The sequence below is a fragment of the Engraulis encrasicolus genome, chromosome 17 (genome assembly GCF_034702125.1).
Source record: "Engraulis encrasicolus isolate BLACKSEA-1 chromosome 17, IST_EnEncr_1.0, whole genome shotgun sequence".
Lineage (NCBI taxonomy): Eukaryota > Metazoa > Chordata > Actinopteri > Clupeiformes > Engraulidae > Engraulis > Engraulis encrasicolus.
In genome coordinates this window covers 8,132,151-8,153,034 of record NC_085873.1, presented here as the reverse complement: position 1 = coordinate 8,153,034, position 20,884 = coordinate 8,132,151, and the positions used below count along the sequence as shown (strand labels likewise).

Genomic DNA, 20,884 nt, shown 5'->3' with positions numbered 1-20,884 from the left:
TGAGGCCCAAGTCCAAGTAGAGACTATTGATGTTCAAGCCCAAGTCAAGTCACAAGTCTTTTGACATTTTGTCAATTTATCATATTAACAACTCGAGTTGGACTTGAGTCCCAGTCACATGACTCGAGTCAATAACTCTGGAGCAGAGTAGAGCACACGTTTCAGGGTTTTGCCTTCATCAGTGCTGTGTGTGCTCACCTGTGCACTGATCAAGGCAGAACCCTGAAAGGCCTGCTCTACTCTGCTTTCAGGAGAAAAAAAAACTTGTGCTTGACATTAGACCTTTTCAGTGTGGAAACCTGCTCTCTGAAATGTCTTTTTTCTACATTCAAGCTAATATTCAACTCTGAACTCTATTTGTTTCTTTCAGATGTTCTTCACTGGAGCTGAAATTAACCACGCCAGATCCTTCACCCCTGTTATGCTCAAGAGGAACTTCATGAACCACTGGGTTAGAAAAAATATCTAGAATTTATGCATTAAAATTGTGCAGTGTTAGGGACTGTTAGTGTGTCAAGAAGTATTCAGTTAAATCAGTCATTACATTATTTATTGGTGTTTTGCAGAATGTGCCATGCTGTCTTGCTCCAACGTCTCTGAAGCTTACATGCAACTATAATATGGCTCGTGCAGGTGTACTAGGCAGGTTTCATGATCTGTGGCGCTGTGGGCGCCATTATGTACGACTTCATGCTCTTCCCCCGCACCATGAAAGGCAGCCGGCCCCTGGAGATGAACCAGCAGCACACCTGCAGGGAGCCTCGTCAAGCTCAATACCCAGGCCCCATAAGCCTGCTGCCCAGCCAGGGGAAGCAAGAGCCAGCCAGCCTCCATCGATCCTCGCTGCGTTGTGTGAGTAAAAAGCCTATGTAACATTTATGTTAACGTTAATCTTTCTAACCTAAGAGAATTCCCTTAAATACTCTACTTCCAGTGTCACATTGTATTCAGATGAATCTCTCTCTCTCTCTCTCTCTCTCTCTCTCTCTCTCTCTCTCTCTCTCTCTCTCTCTCTCTCTCTCTCTCTCTCTCTCTCTCTCTCTCTCTCTCTCTGATATTTTGACTCTGTATTAGAATGCACCTACCATTAAAGTTATAAACTGATCAAATACTTTTTCAATGTGCGAACCTGCTCTCACCATTGAGAAATAAGCATGTGTGGCCCCAAATAGAACAGATCAACACATCCAGGCCGCAACAATTTATTGCTTCCTTATTTCTTTACATTAAATCTAAAACTCAACTATGAACACTATTTGTTTGTTTCAGATGTTCTACACTGGAGCTGAAATGAACCCTGCCAGGTCCTTCACCCCTGCCATGTTCAAGAGGAGTTTCATGAACCACTGGGTAAGAAAAAAAAGTGTGTTTACCTTTCCATTGTTTGTAAACTACTTTCAGGTCAGATATAGAATTATGTGGTCTGCACTGTTAGTGTGTCAAGAAGTATTCATATAAGTTAAGTATTGATTTTGGCTGAAATGTGCCTTTCCCCGATGATAGGACTGATTAAGCTGTATTGTTGTAATGACCTGAGTATCCTCAGTAAACTCTGAACATGATTAACTAATTTCACTGTGAGACTATTTTTCATCACAGAATGCTGTAAGAATTGTGTTCACAGGTGGAAGATAGACACAGAGGCAGAAATTTGTTAAACAGCATGTTTTCATTACTGCACGGTGCCCGTGTCATGCCTGTCTCAAAATCTACACAAACTATGTAGTGCTACATTGTGCCCCTTAAGATTGTTCTGTCTTGCTCCGATGTGTCTGCATCTCACATGTAACTACAGTATAATATGGTTTCTGTTCTTCCCTCCTCCTGCAGGCGTTCTGGGTGGGTCCCATGATCTGTGGTTCTATGGGCGCCGTCATGTACGACTTCATGCTCTTCCCCCGCATGCGCAGCCTGGCCGAGAGGGTAGCCACTCTGAAAGGCCGCCGGCCTCCAGAGCAGAACCCTTGTGGGGAGCTCATCAAGCTCAAGACCCAATCCCTATACCATAACCCTGCCACCAAGTCAGGAGAAGCAGTGGCCAATCAGACTTATTATTGTAGCCCCCTGCTTCCAACAATCCAGATCTTCTCCTCCCAGCAATCCAGCTCTCCTCCTACAAACTTCCCCACGCCCCGTCACCAGCAACCCCAACTATCAAAGACTAATATCTGCCCTATTCAAGCCCCCCACCACCATCATACACATAGTTTGATGTGTGTATGTGTACAGTATGCATGTGTACTTTGCTCACACTGACAAACTAATTCTAACCATCGCCACAGAGGGACATGTGTGCACTCAAGGGCGAAAAAGAGACCTATGAACAAGCCAACTAACACAATCAAGACAGCCCAGTGTAGGGTGGGCAGCGCTCAGAAATAACATGAAGGGAGGCACACTTCAAGAAGAAATGTTGCTGTTGCAGATATAGTGTGGTTCTGCGACCAAAATGCGTTGAAGGAGCAATTCAAGCTCGCAAGAGTGGTCAATGTGACCACTCCAAAGGCATTGTCTGGGATGTCCATATGAAATTCCCCCCAAGTGGATGTGCTCATGTGAAGATTCCAAAGCCAACCTAAAGTCCTGGGGACCCACAAGGTACCACATTGTATCGGGATGTACGACGGCTCATCGACCTCCTACCAGTAGAGAGGAACAAGTTGGCTGCAACCAGCTCGTCTGATGGGTGCGATCTTCCCATGTCGCGCCATGCCAAGACCGAGTGGGAGGTGCCACGGTGGTCGATGTCTGGACACAGGCTTGCTTTGATTGACGGCGTTTATTGCTACGTATTGTGAGTAAAAAGACAACGTAACAATTATGTTAAAGTGATACTGTCCCATTTTTGGAAATAAGCTTATTTTACACTTAAGTTAAATGATTGATTTTTACCTTTCTCCTGTACTTTCAATTGTTCTCCGAGTATGGCAGTGCAAATTTTACCTCTAAGCTAGCAGTTAACATTGAGTCCTATGAGACCAGTTAGCTGACAACTGGTCTCATAGTCCAACGACCCTAATATTGAGTCCTGGGTCACCAGGTACAGTAAGAATAATGAGCATTTCACCTCTTGCTGATTTTGTTGTTGGTTTGCCGTACTAATAAAGACATGAATAGTCTATCATTTTAATGGTAGGTGTATTCTAACATGCAGAGACAGACTATCAAAAAGAAAATACAGAAAATAACTTCTAAGATAATATATTAATTGATTTCTTTTTAATTGAGGGGAAGAAGAATTTGATCCCCTGTCAACTATTAAGTTCTGGTCCCACAGACTAGGTAGACACTTCCAATCAACTTGTCAACTGAATTAAAGATGGGCCACACCTGTGCTTGTTTCTAATCTTATTCTACATCCAGGCTGCAACAATATCTTGCTTCCTTACTTTTTACATTAAAGCTAATGCTCAACTATGAACACTATTTGTTTCAGATGTTCCACACTGGAGCTGAAATGAACCCTGCCAGATCCTTCACCCCTGCTATGTTCAAGAGGAACTTCATGAACCACTGGGTAAGAAAAAATATATACATTTTGTATATAAACTACTGTATGTATTGCATTGTATGTAAGCTACTTTCAGGTCATAGGCCTATATAGATGTATGTGGTCTGCACTGTTAGTGTGTCAAGAAGTATTCAATTGAGTTATTACATAATGTATTGATGTTTTGCAGAATGCACCATGCACTGCGTGTCTTAAGATTATTCTGTTTGCTCCGATGTCTCTGCTGCTTACATGTAACTATAATATGGTTTCTGTTCTTCCCTCCTCCTGCAGGTGTACTGGGCCGGTCCCATGATCTGTGGTGCTATGGGCGCCGTCATGTACTGTATGACTTCATGCTCTTCCCCCGCATATGTGGCCTGGCCGAGAGGGTAGCCATCCTGAAAGGCAGCCGGCCTCTGGAGCAGGACACCTGTGGGGAGCCCATCAAGCTCAAGATGGTAAATGGTCACCAGCACCATATCAGTCAATCAGACTCCTCCAAACTAGTTTACCTTCAGTCAATACAAATCAATAGAGAGCACTGCCACATCTGTCCAAAACTGGAGTAAAACTGTGTGAATATGAAGTGACGCATTAATCAAGGACCAGATTTGAAATGTCAGTCGATAAAGTACATTTTAAGTAGATATTTAGCCTAATATGATTTACGATAACTTAATTGTGTAGATATTTAACACTTAAACCATTATCCTTGTATAGTGTGTTGATGGGAATTTTCACATTATTAAAGGCCAACTTCCGATAAAGTTTTACTCGCTCCTTTAGAAAATTGGACGGTCACCTCAAGTTAAACTCGCATGCAAGGCTTCATAGTGGTGCGTCACCTCGCCTTGCTGTGTTTCCCAATTGACATAAACAATGCAGAGCTACGAGCGAATCACGAAAGCCTGTCTGTGTTGCGTCACATCGAAAGAAGGCGTTGCCCACATGGGTTTATGTCAACCCATTTTTCTAAAAACATGTCGAGTATTTTTTTCTGCTTGTTTTCAAAACAAGCAACGCCTGGTGGCCCGCAACCTAGCTTAGCTATCAGCTGGTTGCTACTCTCAGATACACACAGAGCACACAGCCAGTTTACATACAGCCTCCCCACTCTAGTCAATCCATGCCTGCAGTTCGCCTAGGGGTTGCTGTCGAGAGAGCACAGCCCTGAATGGAGCCTGCACGCCTCCGTTGACGCCCCTATAGTGCATTACCACCCGGGGAAGTGGCGAGTCTATAACCTTTAGAATGTCTTTGCAGAGCAGGGGGAGGGAGCCAATCAAAGACTGATATCCAAGAGAAACCCGGAAAACCCTCTCGTTTGTCCACAAGGCACCTTGATGGCTTGCAAAAACGGCTTGAAACAAAGCAATCGGAACGTTTCTTTTTTAAACAGGACCAACGCGTAACGCATTCAATAACAATGGGGGACACGGCAGTATTAATGCAATAACGATGAGAGGACATCTTTAAGCAATTTTTTTGACACAGATGAGCCACCTTTTCCATTCATTTACATTTCTCAGGTCTACCTCCAAATAATGGCTGCCAGGATTGGCATGAAAAAGGGGTGGGGTCACCTCTAGTCTAATGTTCTTCCCCTATGGGAAGCACATTAAGGTCATGAAGTGGCCTAGACCAGAGAGGGTCTATGGGTATTACGAGAGACAAAAATCTAGACTTTTTCCGGGTAGTACTGTCCACTAAGTGGCGCCAACCAAGGAGCGTGGAGGAGCGCAGTGGCTTTGCACACTGCGTTTGGATTGGTCGACCGGCTGCATTGCTGTTTGCTCACGACTGCTGTAAAGCAATTTCGTTTGCAAGATGCTAGTGGAGGCTGACTCCTAAATGCCAAAGCTGTAAGAAATTAGAAGGACATGACTCCCAGGTTATTGTACATTTCATTTAAATCCACATTGGTTTCTCAGAACCCACAGTAATATTGTCAGGTTTCAGCCGACGGCGAGCACAATTGTCAGACAGCGCTCCCTAGGTGAACTGCAGGCACGGGTTGGATGGCGAGTTAAGACACTGTATGTAAACCCACTGTGCCTAGACCGTCTCCAGACATGTACCCTACAGGTATAGTAATCGTATGGAGGGAACTGAAGCACCCATTTGGCAAACCACAGCCACTAAATCTTAATGATGTACAGATGATCTGCAAAGAAAAGACAAACACAACCACAACACACAAACACAAACATTGTCATCCACTAAACAAAACGTCTGACCTCTGTCCTAGAGAACAAGGGCTTTTCCAATTAGTACTTTGTATTTCATTGAGGTAAAATAAGTACTTGACCCCTCTAGCCAAAGAAGACAAATGCAATTAATATGATATTCGTTAATGTGGTTTTCCGGATTTTCTTTTTGATATTCTGTCTGTGTTAGAATGCGCCTACCATTAAAGTTATAGATTGATCATGTTTTTATCAGTTGACAAACCAACAAATTCAGCAAGGGATCAAATACTTTTTCAATGTGCGAACCTGCTCTCACCCTTGAACTGTTCTATTTGGGGCCACACACATGCTTATTTCTCTACATCCAGGCTGCAACAATTTATCGCTTCTTTACTTTTTTACATTAAAGCTAATACTCAACTATGAACACTTTGCTTTTGTTTTTTCAGATGTTCCACACTGGAGCTGAAATGAACCCTGCCAGATCCTTCACCGCTGCTGTGTTCAAGAGGAACTTCATAAACCACTGGGTAAGAAAAAATATATACAAATTATGCATTAAAACCATGTGTATACCCTCCCAATGTTTGTAAACTACTTTCAGGTCAGATATAGAATTATGTGGTCTCCACTGTTGGTGTCAAGAAGTTTTCAATGTGGTCTGCACTGTTAGTGTAGAATTAAATTACCGTAGTTATTACATTATGTATTGGTGTGTTGCAGAAGGTGGCATGCACTACATGTCTTAAGCTTGTTCTCTCTTGCTCCGACGTCTCTGCAGCTTACATGTAACTATAATATGGTTTCTGTTCTTCCCTCCTCGTGCAGGTGTACTGGGCCGGTCCCATGATCTGTGGTGCTATGGGCACCGTCATGTACTGTATGACTTCATGCTCTTCCCCCGCATTTGTGGCCTGGCCGAGAGGGTAGCCATCCTGAAAGGCAGCCGGCCTCTGGAGCAGGACACCTGTGGGAAGCTCATCAAGATCAAGACCCAGGCCCTATACCGTAACCCTGCCACCAAGCCAGGGGATGCAGTGGCCAGCCAGAATTGTTATAGTAGCCCCCTCCTTCAAGCAACCCAGCTCTTCTCCTCCCAACAATCCAGCTCTCCTCTGTCTCACTGTCTATGACAGTGTGTGTATGTATGCCTTAGTCTGAATGTTCTCTCATCTACACTCTACAATCTACACTCATGACGGGTGAGCTATAACAGTCAACTTGGACATACTTTTTTACCATTACATTTCATTACCAGTATGATCTCAAAGTTTTGTTTTTCATTTATTTTGTTATCTATAATACAAGATGTGGATGTTTTGATTCGTCTGTGTGTGAGGGACTGAATGACTGAAAATTCACTGCAGCTTTTTATTTTTGGTTTATATCATTACAAAGCATGCATGTGTTAGTGTTTGAGGGAGAGTGTGGGCCAGTGCAAAGTGTGTGCGCGTGTGCGTGCAAGCACAGAATGTGCGCGTGTGTGTGTGTGGAATGTGCGCGCGTGTGTGTAATGTGCGCGTGTGTAATGTGCGTGTGTACAATAGAACGTGTGTGTGTGTGTGTGTGTGTATGTGTGTGTGTGTGTGTGTATAGAACTTGTGTGTGTGTGTGTGTGTGTGTGTATAGAACTTGTGTGTGTGTGTGTGTGTGTGTGTGTGTGTGTGTGTGTGTGTGTAGAATGTGCGCGTGTGTGTGTAGAATGTGTGCGTGTGTGTGTAATGTGCGTGTGTACAGTAGAACGTGTGTGTGTGTGCGTGTGTGTAGAACTTGTGTGCCCATGTGTGTAGAACTTATGTGTGTGTGTGCGTGTGTGTATGCGTGTGTGTAGAACTTGTGTGTGTGTGTGTGTGGAACGTGTGTGTATGTAGAACATGCTTGTGTGTGTGTGTATAGAATGTGTGTGTGTGTGTGTGTAACTCGAGTGTGTGGACTGCTGCTACTATTGGTGGTGGTGTTCTAGACTTGGACTGTGCATTGTTCTGAACTGCAATTGGGTGTTGTGCCCTCAGCTGACTTTGGGGTGAGTATGACATTGAATGTTTTCTTCTGCATCCTAGTGACATTGTCTCTTGCTTGTTTAGCAATGTATTTTACTGACTTCCTTGGCCACTGAAGGAACTGTGTACCGCACTGCCACTTGGAACTTCAGTTAGGTCTTCAGGACTGGCCTGATGTTCTCTGCTATATTCACAGCACCTGGAATCCATCACCAATCTCAGTCAGTGCTGCTCTGGATCTTGCCAACTTCCGTTTGCGTGGAAGGTTTGGCATCCATCGCTTTCACGCTGTATTGCAACCGAGATGGTCTGGACGCCACTTCTTGACCTCCATTCGGCAGTGCTTGTGGGAGTAGTTCTTCATCCGTGCTGCAGACACTGCTATGCACGTCTTGGGCTTGATGACGACGACACGGTCATCATTTTGGTCAAGAGAGTTCAGCTTGGCCTTGGCTTCAACCATCCTCACAAACACTGCTATGTACATCTTCACCTTGACACAGTCACCGTTGTGGTCAAGAGGGTTCAGCTTGGCCTTGGCCTCAACCATCCTCACAGAGACACCATGGCTGCAGCTCCACTGCAGGTAGAGTAGCGTAGTGTAGGGTAGGATAGAGTAGAAGCTTTGGCTTAACAGCTCTCTTCTGTTGTTTGTTCTTTCACTCTTGTCTCCCAGCAAGTTCTGGTGAAGGCACATTTCTTTCTTTCTTTCTTGGAGAAATTTATCTCCGCTGACGTCTGAGATTGGTGGTGAAGTCTGGGTACTGTGGGCATGGCGGATGTAGTCACCCGGGGGGCCAGTCCTGATGTCCTGGCTAGGGGTTCCGAGGGGCAGTTGGGTCCGCAGTTCCTTCGGCTTGCCAACAGGGTCAGTGGAATGCCTTACTGCGCAGGCATGAGGCAGTGTCGCTAGAATGCAGAGGAAGGCATTCAGTGCATTGCTCACCCAGGCTCAGTTGGGGGCACTGCACCCGGTTGTGGTCTGGGATGGTGCGTGGTCTGGATCATGGGCTCCATCGCCAGCAGTGGCAGTGTTCAGCGTGTTTGAGAGAGGGTGTGGGTCTGTGTAAGTGGTTTGTGTGAGAGTGCGTATATCACGTGTGTTTGTCTTTGCATGCGCGTGCGTGTCTATGAGGGGGAGAGAGACTGAATTTTCACAGCAGCTTTTTATTTGATATCATTATCAAATGCCAAAGAATACATGTTATTTTTCTGAGTTGTATTATTTGTATTACATTCCATCTGTATTATTTGCTATGATATTAAATTGACTTTGGCTTTGTGTGATGGTTCATGTTTTTTTTTGTGGTACAGAAACGCAGATAAGATTTTTTTTTTCCAGAGACGACTGGGCTGAAGTCTGAATCTCTCAGCTAGTCCATACACCACAGGCTGGTATAGCGTATTTATTTCCATTTTTAAAAATTGCATACATTTGAAGGGAAAAGATAAAACAGAATTTCAGGACACAGAAGTTTTTCTTTTTTTTTAAAGTGTAAGTGTTCTAAGCGTTGCATTGAATCAAAATTTGGCATAGCACAATAGTTTAGTAGGTCAATATTCACGTAATTAAAAAGATCAAGTAACTGCATATTCTTGGGTTTAGTTTTTAAAAAAAGGTGGTGATGCTTAGTGGCCAATTGCATCCACTGCATATTAGATCACTTACCGTCTCAAATCAGGTTTTCAGTACATTGTCTTCTCTCGTTTAATTGTCATGTCCCAGTCATTGAGCAAATGCATTTTACCCTGTATTACATTAACCTAGTGGATGTTTTAGGGCAGTGTTTCCCAACCTTTTTCTTCAGGGACCCATGTTTTTACTATTGTAAGCTTTGGTGACCCAGCGCCCGCATGAGAGGAAGTCACTCGATACGCTCTGTCGCCTCCAAAAACTCATTTTAGTCATCATTTTATTCCTCAATTTGTCTTTGTTCAAAAACAGAATAAATGTTTAATGTAGCACTTAAATTTTGTTGCTTCTATGCATTTGTCATTTATTCAACATGGGCTACATATGGTATTAAAATGAAACCCCTTAAACTCAAGAGGGCTTCGCGACCCCCCCAGGATCTCTGGCGACCCATAGGTTGGGTCCCGACCCATAGGTTGGGAACCACTGTTTTAGGGGAATCAGGCCCAGGCGTTTTACACCACTACACTGGCTTTACCAAAGAACTAGACCGTTCATTTTTTTGTCCCTCTTTGGTTATAAACAACCAAGTTGGCTTTTTTATTGAATGGCAAGCAGTCTCCTTGGAAATGTAGTCCTTCAGTGGTTCCTGTAGACACATGACAAACATGCATTAAGTCACAGTGCATCTTTAACGCCCTGTCTATACTACAGTATGTAGGATTGTGGCCAGAGTAGGTATTGCAACTATGCTGCTCACTGAAACTGTGCTGCCTGTTGCCAAATATGATCTTTTCATGAATACTTACTAAGTTATAAAGTGATATTTACTATTATGACCAAAGTACAGCAAGTTTTGCAGCTAAAAAAAATCCTATTTTTGAAGATTCAAAATGGTGGAAATCATGTATGAAAACTGCTATTTTCCCAGTCATAATGAATACTTAGAATTTTATGGTGGTAACTCATGAAGGGTAACATTTGTGAAGGAGCATGGTGAATTCTGTAAATGAACTTAAATATTACACAGTGCACCTTTATGATATGCAAGGTTGCCAGGTATTAATGTTGTGTCTAGAAAAAAAGTTTGTGCACTTCAAATGTTGTCTTTTATATTCTTGTTTGCTCAAAAATGAATGTGAATCAGGCCTACAACCACTTTAGTACACAAAGACAGTTGTTACAATACTAGGCCTATCAGTTTGCAAATGAAAAGGGAAAGGTCTTGCCAGGCCAAGTATTGTGTGGGTACTCAAAGCAAAACATTTTGGAGATGATAATGACCTGCAGCTATCTATTTGTCACAGAACTCATTGGCGTGATTTTTTTCGAACGTTTTGATGTCACAAGATGGCAAAATTGCGTCGTGCCCAGGGTGCATACTTTTTCACTGGCGTTGTATTCGCAAAATCGCATCATGTCCGGCATAACACACACACACACACACACACTTCACACAGTGCTAACACAGGGATTCACGCAGGTCAGACACACAGCACAGCTCATGTAGCTCGGGTAAGCACAACAGAGAATTCCTTGGCCCTGGTAGCTCATGGAGGTAGTATAAGAACTGGAGAGAGTGAATAAGTCCCGCATCCAGTCAATTCAATAGGAAATGCTAGGCTAGTGAATTCAGCCAAAATGGAACACATTTTTCAGCTTCAAAGATGGAGTCGTTTCCGCCGCCAGTTTACTCAGCCAATTACGTGCCACGTTAATGACTGACTTACGATTGACCAGAAAGATATATGGAAGACGTGCATTGGATGCATGGAGGTGCCCAACCACACACCTATACTCATGAACGGCGTGACGTTTTCCATGTGCGTTACGCCCATTTGTGGGGGAAAACAGGCAATGCAAGTCAATTGGTGGTGTTGGGGTTTAATAAACGAAAGATAAGGAAAACGTGTTGTGTTGCCGGCTGTTCAAATAATATTGCCAAACGGCCGTGACTGAAGCATGTACTGTGTTCATTTAGGGTAGCCGATGTAGCATGTAAGTTGATGAGACATTCGGTTTGTTTTCACCCATAAAGGGGCGTAACGCACATTTAGGAGCAAAGTACCCGGATGGCCGTTCATGAGTATAGGTATGTGTGGCCAACACTAAACTCGCGCACCCACCAATCGCGTCCACCCTCTTTGAGCGAAGTACAGTGCCTTGCTAATCGGCAAAGCTAATCAGCCAAATCCTGACCCCCTGTGGTAGCTATACCGAATAGTGTTTCACAGGGCCACTGACAGCTTAGTCTGGGCCTGGGACAAAGTCATGTGAAAGTCCCCCCCAACACATTGAATGTAATGTGGATCCCATCCTAATTCCCAGAACCCCCCATTGTTGGGACCAGGACACCTGACCACTTTGCTCCTCAGTGTTGGCTTCCCTGGTCATTTGATCTGATCCAAGAGCAGCAGAGGAACGGCGAAGCGATGCATCATTCATGATCACGCGCCGCAAGCTGACTGATCCCAGAACAGCCCCAGCTGCAGCGCAATATATTTTTTCTTTTTCACTCCGACTGCAGTGTGGTGTGCTGTGTGCGTGCGTGCATGCATGCCAGCATGCGTGCGTACGTGCGTGCCTGCGTACGTGCATGCCTGCGTACATGCATGCCTGCGTGCATGCGTGCGTGCGTTGTGGTGATAACAGGCATGAGTGTGAATCTCAACCCCACTCACACACACATGCACACACACACAGACACACACACCCTCCCTCCCAGCCCAAACACACTTCACACTGGGCCCGTTCTGCAGGTGTTGAGGAAGGGTGTTTCTCTCCCCCTCCCCACACTCCCTGCTGACATTTTCTTCTCTCATTCACTCACACGCACACACACACTTTCTCTCTCTTTCTCTCTCTCTCTCTCTCTCTCACACACACACTTTCTGTCTCTCACTCTCTCTCTCACACTTACCCTGCTCTTTCCCACTATCACTCCCTCTCCATTTCTATCACTCCCTAACCTTCCTAACTTCATCTCTCTCTGTCCTTTTCTTCCCTCTCTCTCTCTCTCTCTCTCTCTCTCTCTCTCTCTCTCTCTCTCTCTCTCTCTCTCTCTCTCTCTCTCTCTCTCTCTCTCTCTCTCACCTTCTCTGTGGTCCTGGTCTCTGATGCTGAGCATACAGACGTGTCCAGATTGTTCTCATTTAGCTGGAAAGGTCAGGCCCTAAACTCACACAGTCCACAGGCCCCTCAGCAACACCCCGCCACCTCAGACACACACACACACACACACACACACGCACATGCACACGCACATGCACACACACACACCTAAGCAGACACACATAGTCAGTCTCTCTCTCTCTCTCTCTCTCTCTTTCTTTCTCTTTCTTTCTCTCTTGTGGTAACTTTTTTATTAACCCACATTGCTAATTAAGATTATTAGCTGGGCCAATAAAATAGTTCATAACCCAATTTAATTAATAAGACTTAATCTGGGCTATTGCCTGTTGCGCAAGGATAACCATCTTCTGCTATCTGACTCGTATATGTTTACCATTTACCAATTAATACCTAAGTACTTATATTATTGTTATCACTATTACATACTTAGTTATTATTTAGTTAATTGGGCTCAATCAGCCATAAGCATACATTACCCATCTTTGTGCAGGAGAACAGTGAAGGAAGCAGAAGCCAGGAAATCACGGGAGAAGACAAATGCCATTGCCATCAAAATGGTTACATTTATTGATACATTGCAAGTGAGAAGAGCATAGTAACTAAGTTATTACAGTTACCCATAGCATAACCCAAGTTCCTAACCATGGTGGCCAAATGCCCCATGTGTCCCAATAGCATAGCATAGCATAGCGACCTGCTAGCACCAGGGCAAAAGGCCCCAGGGTGCCAGTAAGCACCCTATACCCAAGGCTCTCTCCCCAGCTCTCTCTCGAGCTCACATTTGAGAACAGTATTTAAACCCCACAAGTGTATTGCATCATGCAACAAACATGGTCAAAGCATCAGTGCAGCAAGAAGATACCAGAATACATTCACAAATATGGTCAGTTCAGCCTCTAACTGACTAAGTCAAATATGGAACTGGTCACTCCTGGGTCTACCCAACTCACTAACTCCAGCAAGTGGCTGTGTGACAATCGACACCTCTATAGCTAGGTTTTACGACAGGGCAGCTGTCTTCTGAACTCAGCTAGGCCCCAGAAATACACAGTCACAGAACCACAGTTAAGTGTAAAATGAAGCTAGTTTACATACAAGATATTATCTGTTGATTTCCAATAAATAATTGTAAATATTAATGAAGAAATGTTGGCAAAACTACGACATAACGCCCCTTTTGAAATTCAAACCGAATTTTAAACCTTAAAATCATTTGTTCATTAATATTCTGCATGAAACCTTTTGAGCACTAAAATGTACAACAGTCAGTCAATAAAATATGAAACTTCCTTCAAAGTTGACACTCTCGTTAACCCAAACTTTTCCCAAAGAAAATTATGAATGGCCCCTTTATTGAACATCCCACTGTTTTGCAAACCCATGTGAATATTTTCTCATTTTGAGTGTGTGGCCCGACAGCCTTTAATGAATTTATTCCTGTAAAATCAGAATCAGTATGTACCTCACTAAATGTTGAATGCAACTGTATGCAATAAACTTCAAAACCTGAAATCAGACACTTTCTGAAAATAATAAAATAATCAGCAAATGAAATCAATGAAACAATCAACAATATGAAATCAACCAAAAAGATGAAATGAATGAAAAAATTAGACATGAAATCAATGAAACAATCTGGTGTGCAGTATACCCCTAACCTGTCTTACTTGCAGAAGTGGTCAACTAACTAATGTCCATAACGCCTGGTTGTTGTTGTTGCCAGACCAGTCTCTCTCTCTCTCTCTCTTGCCCATCGCTCTGTCTCTCTCTCCCCCGTGAAACCTGTTGGAAACAGCAAACTCACTCAGTCCTCGTGGCTACCCTTATGGGCAGCTGTCGTTGCTCCTGTAGATCCATTCTTTGCATGTGTCCATAGCAACCCCCTCCATGTGAGGACCATCCGAGCCTTACACTCAGGCGATCACCTGCGGAGAAGGCATCACGAGACACCCCCTACAACTCCAGTACCATTCAGCTCACATTTCTCAGTCTTTCAGCAATCTTTCGACGATCTCTGGTACATTTCTTTGGCACCAGTCCGTGGATGCTGGCATCAGCTCCTTGCCTGCATGGCACTGTGGCAATTTCCTCAGCGACTCTTTTGCACTCCTCCAGCCTTTCTCTAGCTGGCAGGATTCAGTCCTGGCATTCGTGCCCACACCTGCCATCAGGTCCAACTGACCTCAGCTCCTCAAACTCTGTCCATCGAAACTCCTGGAACGTCTCCTGACGCCCCTTTGTCACTTGAAACAACTCAGTCCACTTTCAATCAGAAAGAAACACCTTAGTCCACAAAACTTTCAAAACGACAGTCGTTGATCCTCCAGAAACAGCAACAGATCATCTCAGCAGAGACAACCCTTTCGATGACCTCGGTCCAACTGTCCATGTTGAACTTTTTCCCTCACTTGAGAGACAGCTCAGTCCTTGAGAGAGATTCCCAGAGAGGCAGAGAGATCATCCACTGGCAACCTTCCATGATGATTTTCTCCTCTTCGACCACTCCTCAATTTCCACCTGTAACTACAAATAAATGTTAGCACACACCCAAATTATTTCACTGCTTTCAACAATCAGTGTATACACTTCTCCTCAACCTATATGATGTTGTATGCATGTATGGTGCATTCTAGTGAACTTGTTCATGACCTATAACACTTCTTTTGGCAAAATAATTTAAAATTCTACACTCTACCCCCCTTCCACAGAGAATAGAATTATTTTCTGTGGAACAGGTCAACTTCTCATATCTGAGAGGTACTTAGTGCCTAATGCAATCTCACGAATGCTTCGCACGCTTACGGTATTCAAACTCCAAGTCTCCAACGTTAACGTTAACCAAAATAAATAAAATAAATTCCCCAAAATAAAGTAAAAACCCCAAAAGAAATAAAAATAAACTTTTAAGTGAAACTCAAAAATGAAATGAAAATATCTGCAAATAAAATCCTAAAGTGTACTTGTATGTGGTCAGTACTGTCAGATAAAACTACATGTCAACTAACTTCAGTCTTTATGCTTGATATTTAACCTTGACTTAAGTATCCTTGTGTTCAAGTGTATCAAACTTCACATGTCAGTTCTAAGTGATCAAATAAACCAATTACCCTTGTGGGCAAAATAACTCAAACCCCCAAAATAAATAAAGAACTGCACAAAATGAAATTAAAATAAAATAAAAATGAAAAAGGAAATTAAACTAGGAATGAGAATGAGTCACCGCTTTAAGAAGCGTTACCTTAAACTCTCCTACCATATCAAAGTGTATGTGCCTTTCATTCACTCTCTGTCTCACCCACTCTGTATGACCAGTCACTCCATGCCCCTGCAAGCAGTGTCCTTTTACGACAGGTCGTAAAGCGCCTTCTTTAGCTACTGAAAGGGAGAGACACACACACATCTCTGGTTATAACATGTGTTATTACAACTGCTAAAAAGACTCCACTTAGTAATGTTAAGAGAATAATTAGAGCTATCAATAGCAGTGACTCAAAAATAAACCCCAAACATCTTAGATGATGTTCCAAACTGAAATTAAACCTTAAAGAAATAAAACAACCAAAATCCCCCACAGGAAATAAACTAAAAGTTAAATAGAGTCCAGTGTTTTTAGTCTATGTGTTGCTGTATTTCTCCATGTTTCTAGTTTTTCAAGTTACCCCTTTTCTTAAGATTTTCCAATTTTAAGTTACTTAACAAACAACAGACATTTACACTCACCACAATGGAAGACTCCACACCACCTTGTCTCTTCCATTGCCTTCTTTCAACAAGCACTCACTAGTCTTTCTCTAAGGGCCCACACACTCACTCAAACTTACCAACACCAGGTGACAAGACAAGACACTCACTCCTCACCCCATCAGTCATCATGGCCCAGGCATCCTGTACAAGATTGATCACTTCATTGCACAAGATGAGAGAAAGATCACAAACACTGAAATGGTCAATCAATGGATGTTTACCTTTCTGAACAACTCTTCATCGACAGAGACAACTCGACTAAGAGTTGACCTGTTTCAGCTTCCTGACCCCATTGAATGATTCTAAACCTCATCCAATGCGATTGCGGCTTCACTCGCCCAAAAATCCATGTCCCTAAGACATCCGACTAAACGATGTGCCGCCAACATCGCTCTCCCGCTTACCTTTTTCATTTCTGCGAACCGTGGCCACGTTCGTCTTTATACTTCCCCAGTGGCTTCCCATCTCTACGAGTTATATCACTCCACAGTAAAAAATAGAGTCTTTGTTGTTTCATAATATATATATTATATTACCATAACTCAAAATAAACCTATACAACACCACAAAGTTGCCTACCAAAATACACTCTGTACTGGGGTAGTCAGCGCACGATGTACACAGAATAGCCCAGGACCAAGTGAACTTGCTTTGAGAATTATAACAGCTCATTAGTCTTATCTTATACTGTGGAATGGAACCCCTAGCAATCGCCTTCACCGCTTTCACACAGCCAAATTGGTAGGATACCGGCGCGTTCATATCCATCTTTTGTTGTATAGGCTAGCATTACTTCACTTTTTCCACTTTTTTCTATACCCCCAATTTAGGACACAACAAAAAGAAGTTCAGAGAGGCAAAGACCTAGGACTGGTGGTCATTCCAGATCCAGTATGATGAATGTCTGCACATTTCAAGGGATCCATCTGTGCAACTGAAAAGGAAAGCTTAGGCTCAACTTAAAATCTATTCTTGTAGTCAACATAACACCACTTCATCAATATTAATTAAACAACAGTAGTACCATAGTTGACCACAGGAACAGAACACTAAACAGTTGACAGAAGAAGTACCCAAACAATCTGCAGATTCAATCATTCAAGATAACACTTAACCCCATAAATATGTATGTATGTACTTGTGTATGATACATGTAGCTCAGCTTTCGTTACATTCCTATGACATGGTACACTTAACCATAGTGGAAAGCAAGTTAAACTTCTCCATAATTAATTTTACCTTATAAGTTAAAACTCATACGGAGGAACAAAATTCAATGTTACATTTTACACCATTGGCAAAGTGCACCTAGTCTCCTTTCTTTAAACTTCTGAGCTTTCCATTTTGTGTATGTGTGCATTCTATGTATGTACATATGCATTCTGTGTCATGACTATAGTGTTGCAACTGCTTGTTACTGTAGTAACCAACTCCAATGTTTGAAAATTAATTTCCATAAACTGATTCCATAATTAATAATGTATTGTATAATAACACTTAACATCCATTCACTCACACGTACATACCCCCATTCACTTATATAGTAGTCAATTTAACAAAGCTCTGCCCTTAACATTAATATGACCCCCTCTCTGCAGAAGAGGCAGCCATCTTTAAATAGCTAGCACACAGCCATTCTGCCTGCAGAATAGACTATAGACGAGCTGGCAACAGCTGTCGTAAAAGGTTGTAAACCTCCCCAGTAGACTCAAATAGACTAGAATATTCTTAAAACACACTACCCAACTAAAATTTAGTCAAATAGAGATAAAATTCATACTTACAAACTTGCAATGACCCAATGGCACCCTTCTCCGTGGCATTCCTTCTGTTCCTTGTTCTTTTGCACAAAGATTCCTAAAATTGATTAATCTAGAAATAAATCTATTAATTTCCTAATTACCCCATTAAATGTGCACGTGACTATAGCCCATTACATTTCCAACCCCAGAAATGAATGTTTAAAAAAGAACGTGTAAAGAGAATGTGTAATTTGGCAGATTTTCAGTAAATAAGAATTCACACTAAAGTATCTCCCAACAGTGTCTGTGATAGAGCTTTTCACATGTGGGTGTCGAATGCTAGGCCGCAGCTATAAATAGCTCACCAGCCTTGCGGCTTAATACAGCTTCAAAAGAGGGACAGAATACTCCACAAATTTAGATCTTAAACCTTAACCACAACACTAAAACAACAGTAAACAAGTAGTATTATAACAGTTCTTTTAACCTACACTGCAACTTAAAATAAACACCTTAAAACTTCATTAGATTTGTGCATGCGTGTCTTCACTGCCCATGCCACAACTTCTTAATTCCTCTACAAATACATCAAATACACAGATATAACTTATCAAAACCATTAATCAAACTATACTTATCTTCCTCATGTTATGTGTCGTGTCAGAAGGCAAATTGCATCTTTAAATGCATTTTCTAGCAGCAGCTGACATGTGCTGTCTGTCCTACTTGCTTCAGCCGCCATCTTGGAAATGACCACAAATGGCCTCTAATCACATGGTCAACTGATGTCACAGCTCCAGTGGCCTCCCCCTTGGCAGGAAACACCACAGGCCTTGAAAATCTCTGCAATACTGATCAGAAATAATTAGCCACTGATAACTCACAAAAATCAGTCAAATCACAATTTAAACTGTATGGTAAACATATCAACTCCACTCACCAATCCTGGAAAGCACTTTACTGAAAACAGACAGATTGCTAGGAACTTTTGAGATAGACCATTAAACAATTTCTGAACAAAATTATTATCCAAAATTATTCAAATTATCTAATAAACTCTCCTGGCAAGCTCTGCCAAATATGTGGTGACTTTTTTATTAACCCACATTGCTAATTAAGATTATTAGCTGGGCCAATAAAATAGTCCATAACCCAATTTAATTAATAAGACTTAATCTGGGCTATAATGCCTGTTGCACAATGGATAACGATCTACTGCTATCTGACTCGTATATGTTTCCCATTTACCAATTAATACCCAAGTACTTATATTATTGTTATCACTATTACATACTTAGTTATTATTTAGTTAATTGGGCTCAATCAGCCATAAGCATACATTACCCATCTTTGTGCAGGAGAACAGTGAAGGAAGCAGAAGCCAGGAAATCACAGGAGAAGACGAATGCCATTGCCATCAAGATTACCAATTTATTGTACATTGCAAGTGAGAGAGCATAGTAACTAAGTTATTACAATTACCCATAGCATAACCCAAGTTCCTAACCATGGTGGCCAAATGCCCCATGTGTCCCAATAGCATAGCATAGCATAGCGACCTGCTAGCACCAGGGCAAAAGGCCCCAGGGTGCCAGTAAGCACCCTATACCCAAGGCTCTCTCCCCAGCTCTCTCTCGAGCTCACATTTGAGAACAGTATTTAAACCCCACAAGTGTATTGCATCATGTAACAAACAAGAAGATACCAGAATACATTTCACAAATATGGTCAGTTCAGCCTCTAACTGACTAAGTCAAATATGGAAATGGTCACTCCATGGGTCTACCCAACTCACTAACTCCAGCAAGTGGCTGTGTGACAATCGACACCTCTGTAGCTAGGTTTTACGACAGGGCAGCTGTCTTCTGAACTCAGCTAGGCCCCAGAAATACACAGTCACAGAACCACAGTTAAGTGTAAAATGAAGCTAGTTTACATACAAGATATTATCTGTTGATTTCCAATAAATAATTGTAAATATTAATGAAGAAATGTTGGCAAAACTACGACACTCTCTCTCTCTCTTTCTCTTTCTTTCTCTTGCACTCTCTCTCTCTTTCTCGCACACACACAAACGCACGTATACACACGCATATGCACACACACACACACACACACACACACACACACACACACACCCCATCCCCCTCAGCAGGGTTTAACGAGTCTGAGCAGCTGCCTGACCGCCAGAGCCCCCCTGGGAGAGAGGAGAGTTCCACTGATATCACAGACTCTGTGTGTGTGTGTGCGTGCGTGCGTGCGTGTGTGTGTGTGAGAGAGAAAGAGAAAGCTTGTGTGTGTGTGTGCGTGTGTGTGTGTAGGGGAGGTGGGTCGGTAAATGTTCACATAAGGGGTGGGATGGTCCAAGACTCCCAACATTTTCCGACTTGACAGCATATTCAATCATCCATCATCAATATGACAGGGTCAGAAATATCATAGGGGGGTGGAAGGAGGAAGGGGTAGGGGGGTGGAGGGATGTGAAGGAGGGGAAAAACACAGCTCATCCGGTATACTTCTTGGCCGTAAGTGCTGGAGACTCTCAAAGATCAAAACTGGATGGAAAGAAATCTTCACACAAACACACACATGTATGCAAACACACGTACTCACACGCACACGTACAGATGTACACACCCACACACATATACACATATACGGTACACAATGAAACTCAACTCAAATCATTCGCCAGCGTGCGCTCAGCCGTCAGTCTGCGGCTTGGATCCTTTCCTCAGGGCTTGGACAGGTAACAAATGAAAAGTGCAGTTTAAAGAGGTCGAAGGTCAAACCTCGATTAGTTAATAGACCTTAATGCAGGACACTTGTGTCAATCAGTGTGGGAGGCGCAGCCATGGAAACCGTAGTCCTTATCCAAACAGACATTTTAAGTTAGAGGGAGAGAGAGAAAGAGAGAGGGAGGGAGGGAGAGGGAGTCCTATGGAAGACCC

At 42.8% G+C, this 20,884-nt stretch overlaps 1 protein-coding gene across 1 annotated transcript; it reads left to right on the top strand.

Moving 5' to 3' along the window:
* Window positions 1–678: 678 nt before the first annotated feature.
* On the top strand, window positions 679–2,307 carry LOC134467613 (uncharacterized). Its single transcript, XM_063221454.1, has 3 exons — window positions 679–852; window positions 1,270–1,350; window positions 1,831–2,307. The coding sequence occupies exons 1-3, from the start codon at window positions 679–681 to the stop codon at window positions 2,254–2,256; spliced, it is 681 nt and encodes a 226-aa protein (XP_063077524.1). The 3' UTR covers window positions 2,257–2,307.
* Window positions 2,308–20,884: the final 18,577 nt, after the last annotated feature.

Coding starts and splice junctions, on each gene's coding strand:
- LOC134467613 (XM_063221454.1), top strand. CDS start 679: ATGTACGACTTCATGCTCTTCCCCCGCACCATGAAAGGCAGCCGGCCC. Junction 853..1,269: donor ATCGATCCTCGCTGCGTTGT/GTGAGTAAAAAG, acceptor TGTTTGTTTCAG/ATGTTCTACACTGGAGCTGA. Junction 1,351..1,830: donor GGAGTTTCATGAACCACTGG/GTAAGAAAAAAA, acceptor CTCCTCCTGCAG/GCGTTCTGGGTGGGTCCCAT.